This window comes from Lycium ferocissimum, unplaced genomic scaffold (assembly GCF_029784015.1).
Source record: "Lycium ferocissimum isolate CSIRO_LF1 unplaced genomic scaffold, AGI_CSIRO_Lferr_CH_V1 ctg5165, whole genome shotgun sequence".
In the NCBI taxonomy this organism is placed as follows: domain Eukaryota; kingdom Viridiplantae; phylum Streptophyta; class Magnoliopsida; order Solanales; family Solanaceae; genus Lycium; species Lycium ferocissimum.
The window spans coordinates 11,535-22,051 of NW_026725890.1; the positions used below are offsets into that span (position 1 = coordinate 11,535).

A 10,517-nucleotide genomic window follows, 5' to 3' on the forward strand; every position below is an offset into this window, starting at 1 on the left:
GCATAACCCAAAAGAGAACCTCAAAGGTCTCCACAAGCACAAGGCTAATATTATTAATATTCAAACTTAGTTACAATAAAAAGAAAACACCCCTTTATATAGGAGAAATGGTGGCTGCCACCCTAAAGAAAATAAAGAACATTCTAGACTTCAAAGTTGGTCAAACTAAATTAATTAAGGTGCAATTTCCAAGCTGCATAGAAGACCACCAATTCTTTGTTCCAAAGTGCATAGAAGACCACCAACATTTGTTCCAATGTGCATAGAAGACCACCAAACATTTGCTCCACCACTTTGTTCCAAACATTTGTTCCAATGTGCATAGAAGACCACCAAACATTTGTTGTTAGAAGACCACCAAACATTTGTTCCAATGTGCATAGAAGACCACCAACACTTTGTTCAATAAAAACATTAAATGTAGTCAACATAGCATTAAATGATCTTCTAGAAACACAAGTATGGGCTGCTGAACTTGTTCCTTCTTTGGGCATGTTTTGGGCCATAATCCAACTCATCTTGGTCTTCAATTTGGGCCTCCAATTAGTATTAAGACTTTCCCAAAAGATCTCCTTTTGGGCTGGAGCTATTCCTCCATTACAAGACATGTCATTACCAAATGAAGCCCATTAAAGCATCTTGATATTTTTTAGTCTTCAACGAAAATTAAGCTTCCTTGGTTACTATCATTCTCCCCCTCTTATAGAAGATTCGTCCCGAATCTTGGTGGTGACCTTTTTTGCTCCTTAATGCATTTGAGCCTCCATGGTTGCTATCATTCTCCCCCTCTTAAAGAAGATTCGTCCTCGAATCTTGACATTGACCTGCAACCAACATGATAATCACAATAAGTAGGGAGCAAACAAAGGAAACAAAACAAGCATTTGGTAAAAACAACACAAGGTAGTGACCATGCAACCACTTAACCCACTTAGTTCTTTTATGCACAAACACCCCTTTTAAATATCCAAGCATTACATCATCTAATAGAACAATGTAATTTCCAACACAAGAACTAAAAACACAATTCATAAGCTCTTTAAACAGTAGAGGATCATTAGCCAGACCAAAAGCATATGAAATCCAAGAAAACATACCATATTTGCTCTTTCTAAACAACTTAACCTCACCATTCAATATACCATGGTCATGATATGGATCAAAAGTTATTTTCTTGTGAAGTGGCTTGGAATGAACCTGCAAATAAGGATCTAGAAAACAAGATAAAGATATTGTGAAGTTGAAAACATGTGAGCACTTGTCCTTTTCCACACTTGAGCTACTACATTCTGCACCTAGCTCAACTTTCTCAATATCTACGGCACCAAAAGCTTCATGTGTCTCAATGTCTTCATTGGAAACTTCATCACCTTTGCTTCCTTCATTGGAATCCCAAAGTGGACAAAAATGTACAGTAAACTCATGTTTAGTATCATCCCACAATGGGTTATCCCACACTTTAAAACCTTGACCCATGAGATTGTCTTCTTCAAGTGAGCTGTCATCATCCTTTACACAAAGTTCATCCTCAATTCTTGGCATGAAAGGAGATAAAAGACTAAAACAAGAAAGAGTTAGTTGATTAGCATATGAACAAGATTCATCCTCTCTTAAATTTTCTTGGATTTGTTCACTTAACTTGTCTCGTTTCCCACTTTCACCACATTGTGGTAGATTGCTCACGTGAGAAGAACAACAAAAAACGTTAGGTTCACTCTCAATTTGAGTTATATCTTCACTTAAAACCCTTGATTCAACAAATTGTGTTACAAGTTCAGTTTTTTTTGTATCTACAAATAGATCATCGATAAGGTCATACCACATGAGATCATCAAGCTCAACTTTGTCTTCTACTTGGAATTGTTTCCACGAATCATCAGCCTTTGCTCCTTTCAAATCCCATTTGAAGCTAGATTCTTCCTTCAATTGTTGTTCCAACACTTCAATGGGTTCTTCTTCAATAACCTGCACATTTGGAGCACAAACACTAGAAAAAGAATGAGTTAATTGGTTAGAACTTGAACAAGAATCTTTCACACTTATGCACTCAATTCTTTTAATCTCTTCTTTTTCCTCATCTCTCAAGTGCACTTGTTCACCCTCTATTTTACCTCCCAAACGCACTTCACTCGATTCTGTCCACTCATTTCTAGTTCTTGACAACTCACTCTCTTCACTCATCACTTCCTCTCCTTTTTCCTCTCTTGAGTTGTCAAGTTTCTTACCGTTACTTCTCTCTTTCTTTTGTCTCTCATCTCGCTTTTGTTTGGATTGAAAAAGGATCCAACTGATGAAGAAACACTCCCTTTCTTTTCTTCGAAGAATATGCTATTTGAAGTATCTTAAGCACCCACGTACTTGCCAAGAATATCTCTTCTATCTTTTGGAGGACTTCTAACATCAACTCTGATTTTTGGTCTTCTACAAGCACTTGATGTGTCCCTTTGGTCCTTCTTTTCAGAAGCCTTGGGCTTCAACTCCCCCTCATTAGATGAAGGATAGTTTGAAGATATTTTTTTGGAATTATGTTGTTTCTTCTTTCTTTCATCCCACTCATCATTTGCTTTCTTCATTGCTTCATAGAGTTTTCGTAACCAAGAAAAAGTCATTTTCATCTCTTTCTTTTAATATTTTATCTTCTTCCTTTCTTTTGGTATCCATGGATGTAGCCATAACCTCCCAAAGGCCTGCAAATTGTTTAATTACAAACAAAAGATTGTTAGAAGCAAAAGGACCTCACCAAAAGAATCACACCCTTACGTTTATCACTCAAGTAGTGGCTCTCAACACTCGTGTATCGCACAAGTAGGCTTTTACCCTCAAAGAATCTCACCACTCTCGCCTTTTACCACTCAAGGGCTGCTCCTCGAAGTTCTTCAATAAACCAGCAACTCAAACACCTCAAAGTAAGTTCCAAAGCTTGGTTCAAGAATGGAGTTTATGTCAAACAAAGAAAAGGACAACAAAAACTTAAACGGACAGGAAACAAGAAATACACAACGAAAAATAAAGAGAAAAAAAAACACGGAACAAATTGGCACGAAAAAAAGAAATAGACACAAAATTACTAGACAACTCTAAGTATGGACAAATACTTCAAGTATCTAGTAAGAGAACATAAAGAAAACTAAATGCAAGAAATAAACACTTTTAAGAAAAGATTTAGAACATATCAATGAGTTTGGATACAAATGTGTTGTAATGACCTTTGCATTCCTCAAAGTGACTCTTGAGTTCCTTGATGAGCAAAAGTCAAAGAACCTTTAAAACTAATGGGATTTTCAAGAGATAACAACCACAATGGATTTCCCCATAATTTAAAGTCTCCAAATCACAAGATAAAGGATTGAAGAAATCAAGAACAAGTAAAGAAAACTTAGAGAATCTTGTTCACGTCCTTTGTTCACTTGAGCAGTTTTTTTTCTAACTTTTTTTTTTGCTACTGTTCACGTGCTACAGTATTATTTTTTTCGTTTTTTTTTCAGATTTTTTTTTTTTGGTATTTAGAATTCAAATCAATAGATCGGGTGAGTATAGATATACTCAACCATCCAAAGCTCTGATACCACTTGATAACAACACGGATAGCGGAAGACTTTAGAATTGAAAATTAGAAAGGGGGAAGGTTTGATTCTTGAGAAAGAAGAACACAAGTTCAAGTATTTGATACTTAAAACGTTGTTTAATAGTGAAAGAAGGAGTTGAATCAATTAAGAAGAAGAAGAAATGGAGGGAGGGAACTCAAACAAGGAATCTTACCATCGAAGAATCCGAGTTGCGGTTCAAAGTAGAACAAAAAGGGCATAACCCAAAAGAGAACCTCAAAGGTCTCCACAAGCACAAGGCTAATATTATTAATATTCAAACTTAGTTACAATGAAAAAGAAAACACCCCTTTATATAGGAGAAATGGTGGCTGCCACCCTAAAGAAAATAAAGAACATTCTAGACTTCAAAGTTGGTCAAACTAAATTAATTAAGGTGCAATTTCCAAGTTGCATAGAAGACCACCAATTCTTTGTTCCAAAGAAGACCACCAATTCTTTGTTCCAAATGTGCATAGAAGACCACCAACATTTGTTCACCAACACTTTGTGTGCATAGAAGACCACCAAACATTTGTTCCAATGTGCATAGAATAGAAGACCACCAACACTTTGTTCAATAAAAACATTAAATGTAGTCAACATAGCATTAAATGATCTTCTAGAAACACAAGTATGGGCTGCTGAACTTGTTCCTTCTTTGGGCATGTTTTGGGCCATAATCCAACTCATCTTGGTCTTCAATTTGGGCCTCCAATTAGTATTAAGACTTTCCCAAAAGATCTCCTTTTGGGCTGGAGCTATTCCTCCATTACAAGACATGTCATTACCAAATGAAGCCCATTAAAGCATCTTGATATTTTTTAGTCTTCAACGAAAATTAAGCTTCCTTGGTTACTATCAACTTTGGCCCTCCATTTCAATGATTTTCAAATTTTTCTTATTTCATTTTTGGCCCCAAATGTTTACTTGACAATTTCCATGCCAAGAAAGTCATATACCACTTATTTAAAACAAAGTCATGATTAAAGAAAATCCCGACTTCTTGTCTCGGAATGGCCTTGTATCCTAACTTGTCATCATTAACTCAAATTATCCCGTTGTTGAAAATACGGGATATAACAAAATGCTGCCCAAATTTCTGTAGAATTAAGTGTTGATTTGGGATTGAACTTTTAAGTGCCTTTACCTAATGTTTGGCATTTAATGGCGTATTGTAGATCTTGGGAAGCCCATGACGTAAGTTTGGATTAGTTTGGAGAGCGGACGAGGTATGTAAAGCTCACCCTTTCTTTCTTTGGCATGTCTTAGACGTAAGGACAGAATTATACGAGCCTCGGGGAAATTCTATTCTTGCGATCCGAGCGTGTTTCCGACTTTTATTCACCTCTTGATATTAACATTCTTAATGTAGATATTTTATGATCCTTGTGTCCTTTGTATGGTTAAATTTTAAGTGGTACATAAGGAAATTTTGTTCTTAAAAAGATTCCGAAACTACGAACTACCGTAACTTTCACAAAAAGGCTCGGATCGCCTCGATATGCTCGTAGAAGGTTTCGTAGTATATGATGACTCTAACTTCCATAGGTGGGCTCGGATTGGTTTGATACTTGTCCGTGGGCCCCCGAGATGTTCCGTTGTATAGTTCTAACGGTTTGACTGAAAGAGCCTCATATGCTTACTATTTCGATCCCCGAGCTTGATTACTTATTTATTTACCGAGTCTAAAACGAGGATTGTATGCATGTAATTTCGTTACGTAACTATGATTTCCAAAGTTCGATTTGACATGTCTCGAGAAAGATGTCCGAAAAGTACTTGATATAATTCTTGTCCGATTTTCAAATGAAAGTTCGTTTAACTTATTTCATCGAGTCTTTGATCTGATTTATGTGCATATGGTTTCTCACTACTCTGCTCGTGCAAAGCTCAATATGTCTTTCACTGAGTCCGGGCCAGGACACGCGTTCGTGCATATTCCATCGCATTATTCACCGAGTTCCTCACTAGAGGGCCGGGACACACCGTATATATATATATATATATATATATATATATATATATATATAATGATGTGATGGTGTGATGAGATGGGGATGGCGGCCAGGATGGCATCTGATGATTCTATTCACCGAATCCCTCACTAGAGGGCCGGGACACGCTATGTATATGCATATGTATATGGTGACTATTTACTTATGTTTATGATATGATCATGCATGATGTATGTTTAAAGGTAAGTCTTTCTGGTACTGTACTCATGTTTCATACTCACTGTTTCAGTACGATTTTGATTACCGCATTCCATGCTTTACATGCTCGGTACATATTCCGTCGACCCGCTTTCTTCGGTGGCGTTTCATGCCGCGCGGTGAAGATACTTGTTTGGGTGAGCCGCCGCCTTAGGATCCCTACTCGGCGGTTTTGAAGTGCTCCTTTGTCCGGAGCCTACACTTTGGTACCGATTCTTTTGTTGTATTTATGTATATGCCTATTCGGGGGTACGGCGGGGCCCCGTCCCGTCATATGATTTGTTATTACTCTTAGAGGCTGTAGACATAAAAGTGGGTTGTGGGTAGCCTTTGTTCGGTCGTGTTATGTTCGTATATATATATATATATATATATATATATATATATATATATATATATATATATATGTGTGTGTGCGCGATGTCGTGCCTTCCCCGTACGTATAAGTTCCTATTGTGTTTGCTATGATCGACTATAGTTGATAGGTGGGTACGAGTGCCCGGCTCGGGCACTTAGTCATGGCCTACGTGTTATACCCGTACGTTGTACGTTGGAATATTCTAAGTTGGTTGCGATAAGTTATGGACAAGACTTTTAATTTTCAGTTTTTGTTTCAATCCACAAGTTGCATATTAATCTTTTCATTGGTATGGAGTGTTAAGGGTAAATATGGAATAAGGAAAATTTGGGGTTAAAAGTGAATTATGGAAAGTTGAGCATTTCATGAAAAATTAAGGGCTAGAAGTGAAATTTTGGAAACTTATTAATTCATGAAAATGGCCATATGTGGCCATGTGTGTGTGTGGGCCATGGGCCATGTGTATGAATTATATATGTGGGGAAAGATGACTAATTTAAGTCATCTTCATCATTTGTTTATCCCTTAGAAAATTCAAGAAGCATGGAGAAAGAAAAAGAAAGGCCATTCGGCCATTGAAGGAAAAAAATGAAGACAAAAAATCTTGAGCAAAATAATTGTTTCTTCAAGCAAACCTACTAATTGAAGGGTCCTCTTCGACGTGAGATAGTTGTTGGAGCCGTCAAACCGTTCGTTTTGTTGTTGGCATGCCCTAGCTAAGTTGTGAAGTTGAAGGAAAAAGGTAAGGTTGATCTTATTTTTCATATGTCATGGATGGGTTGTATATGTTGTAGCTTGTTGAAATGAATGAAATTCATGACAAAGTGGATGATGATGTTAAACCGTGTGATGTGGTGTAGGAGTTGAATTTAGCATGTTGTTGTGTTGTGGTATTGTGTAGAAAATGAATGGAACTCATGAAATTATGCATGTTGATGTGGGCCGTGACTAGGGGCTGTTTGGTATGCAAGGAATGAACTAATTTTATTTAGTATGTTTTGTTGTTGTTGTATGGATTTTATGGTGAAAATGATGATTTAATGATCCAAGTTGAAGGTAAAGTTGTATATGGGCTGTTTTGGAAGCCAATGTAATCTTAATATAGTTTCTTGTAATTATGAGATTGATGTTGTTAAAGTGTGGATTGTTAGTATGGTTTAGGAATTTGGAAGGAAGAAAACGTATTGTTGATTGTTTTCTTGCATTTGAGGTTTCGGATTTCATTATATAATGGATGGGCTGATTTGAATGCGTTGTGAATGGTCCGAAGTGTTCTTGAATTTTGTTAAGTTATCTTGAGTTAGTTTTGAATATGCGAGCATTGGTATTTGAATATGGGATCGTTGATATTAGTTTGAATGTATGAAGTTGAATGGAATATGCATGAATGTTGTTGAATTATGTAGAAAGGAGTTATTAATGTTAGAATGCGTTTGGAATTGCTTGTGGATATTATTGATGTGGTTGTTGGTATTGTTGTTGGATATTTGGCCGAGTTGAATTCTCGGGGTGTTGAATTTACGGAAATCCGCCCAAATTTACGTAAATAAAGTGATGGCTTGGGATTGGATTGTTAAGTACTTATGGCTAATGTTTGGTATGTGATGACGTTGTTGTAGATTTTTGGGAAGCCGAGACTTGAGTTTGGATTAACTTAGGAAGCAATCAAGGTATGTAAGGCTTACCTTTCCTTCTTTTGGGCATGTCTTAGATATGAGTAAGGTATGATATGTTATGAGTCTTGGGGGTAATTCTATTCGAAAAATCCGAACATGTTTATGATTCATATTCGCTTTGTGATGTTGGCATCCTTAATATGGTCAAGCTATGATCCGTATGTCCTTGATATGATTGGATTTGAAATGCTATGTACACGGTTTGTTCCGAAAGGATCTTATGTCTTTTGTATGGCTAAATTTCAAAAGTTGCATAAAAGTTGGTTTTTAAAAAAAGAGTTTTGTTCCTAAACGATTCCGAAAACTACGAACGTCCGTAACTTTCACAAACAGAACCGGATGGCTTTGATATGCTCAAAAATGATTCCACGATGTATGGTGACTCTATTTTCCATAGGCGGGCCGGCTCGGGTCGACACTCGTTCGTGGGTCCGCGACTCTCTTATGTACTTCGACGATTTTTGAAAGGACATGATATGACTATTCCGATTTCAAGTACGATCAGTTTACTTATCTTTTGAATTTGTAATAATGATTCGATAACATAGGATGACTATGATTTTTGTAGGCGGGCCCGGATTGGGGTGACGCTCGTCCGTGGGTCCCGCGACTTTTCTTTGTATAGTACTAACGACTTTTCGAAAAGAACTTAATATGACTACCTTTTCGACCCCTGAGTATAATTATATATTTGTTTGTTGAGTCTGAAATGTTGATTCGTATACTTATGATTCCGATACGTGACTATGACTTCTGAAGTTCGGTTTGATATGTTCCCGAGTGGTACTCGGAAGAAAGTCTGATTTGACTAAGGTTTCGGTTTGAACTAACAGTTTGTTTTGATTACTATTTGGTCCGTGTAAGTATTCTCGCATTGCTTATGATTCCCCGATCGCGCTTGTGCATTTTGTTGTATGTCTTTCGCCGAGTCCCGGGCCGGTATGTGTGTATGTGATATTACCGCTGGGTTCCTGGCCGCGGTATGTGTGAATGTGATATTACCACTGGTTCCGGCGGTATGCGTATATGTATGTGATATGACATGGACCGGCGGTTCCGGCCGCGTGTATGTGTGTATATATGACATGGACCGGGTTCGATTATCATATTTTGTCTTCGATATCTCGTATGTATGTTTGTATGTCGGATATTGACCGCTGGATATTTGACCGCGGTAGGTGTGATAAGTTCCGTGTATATGAGACATAAATGTTTTTTTTTGAAAGAAAGCGAAGTGCGTTCGGATAATTCAAGACAATTGCGGGAGGACGACGAGCAAGGTCTTATTTTTATTTCGTTAAGTATATGAATGGCTTATGAAGCAATTGGAAGCGGAATTATTAAGAAAGGCCAAGGGTATGAGGGGAAACTTGCAATATGCCTCGTGGAATTATGGAGGAAGACGAAGGGTAAATTTGGAATTTGGAAATAATTTTTGCATGAGTTGCATGAAAAAAAAAAAAAGTGGGCTTGGGTTGGATTGGCCCAAGGTGGCCGTCCACTTCACTTGATGGGCCAAGCCCATATGGATTAAATTCATGGGAATTAAAAGAAGACTAAGTCTTCCAAATGATCCCATAACTCTCTAGAAATTTCAAGAAATAAGAACAAGAGAAAGAAGGAGAAAAATCTCCAAGGCCTTCGGCCAAGAGCAAAGTGCCAAGAAAGATTGGAAAAAAATTCCTCCAAAAATCATTTTCTACTAATTGAAGGGCCCTTAACAAGGTGGAGTATTCATTTGGGCAAGAAAAGTTCATATTCATACAAGTTGGGAATTTTAGTTAAGTGAAGAATTGAAGAACAAGGTAAGAATTCATCCTTCTTTGTATGTTATGGATATTTGTGGATGTTGTTGTGCATGAAAATGGATGAAATTCATGAAGAGCAAGTAGATAGGGAGGTGGCCGTGAGGTGTGGTGTATGTGTGTGTGTGTAGAAATCATGTTTTAATTATATTATCTAGTGTTTGGTTGTTATTATTGTCAATACTATGTTGATAATGGAAATTGAATGGTCTTGGAGAAGTTGTAGTTGTATATGCATGATGTGGCCGTGTGATGTATGCTAGGTATGAAGCCGTGTATGTGTGTTGAGTTGGGGAAGAATGGTGAGCATGTTTGATTTAATATTTTGGTTGTTATATTATGGATTTTATGTTGCAAATAGAAGCTTAATGAGTTTAGTGAAGTTGTGATAGTTGGAGACTTGTTATGTAGAGTTCATGTAAATGGAAGATAATGAGACTTGTATGATATTGTTGGTTCATGAATTAGTAGGTTGTTATTGTTTTCATTGGAGTCGGAAGGTCTTGATGGAAGTAGTATATTGATTAAGTTGTTGGAATGTATCTTGAATTGAAATTGGAAATTGTTTTTATAGTTGTAATATTATGATTGATAGTTTGGCCGGGTTGAATTCCCGGATTGATGTCGATGAGAATTGGCTAAGATGATTTTGGGGAATGATGTATTTACAGAGGAAGTGCTGCCGAAATTTCGGTAGACAAGTGTCGCTTTGAGATTTTACTTCTAGACACTTGAACTAACATTTGGTAAACATGACCAAATTGTAGATTCGGGCGAAGTTGGAGCTTGAATTTGGAATAGCATAAGGAGCAAAAAGAGGTATGTAAGGTTTCTCCTTCCTTTCTTGGCATGTCTTAGACGTATAGGTTTGATTTCGC

The 10,517-nt window shown here is 37.2% G+C and overlaps 1 protein-coding gene across 1 annotated transcript; it reads right to left on the reverse strand.

The window, feature by feature from the left end:
* Positions 1–354: 354 nt before the first annotated feature.
* LOC132044739 (uncharacterized) lies at positions 355–2,573 on the reverse strand. Its single transcript, XM_059435243.1, has 3 exons — positions 2,359–2,573; positions 1,131–2,287; positions 355–824 (listed from the first exon to the last, which is right to left on the reverse strand). Exons 1-3 carry the CDS (start codon positions 2,571–2,573, stop codon positions 790–792), a joined length of 1,407 nt encoding a protein of 468 aa, XP_059291226.1. The 3' UTR covers positions 355–789.
* Positions 2,574–10,517: the final 7,944 nt, after the last annotated feature.

Bases quoted from the DNA above. Each gene is read 5' to 3' on its own strand.
- LOC132044739 (XM_059435243.1), bottom strand. From the start codon at position 2,573: ATGAAGAAAGCAAATGATGAGTGGGATGAAAGAAAGAAGAAACAACAT. The intron at 2,288-2,358 runs GTACGTGGGTGC...TTTCTTCATCAG, and splicing joins AGAAGAGATATTCTTGGCAA to TTGGATCCTTTTTCAATCCA. The intron at 825-1,130 runs GTGAGGTTAAGT...TGTTGGTTGCAG, and splicing joins TGACCATGGTATATTGAATG to GTCAATGTCAAGATTCGAGG.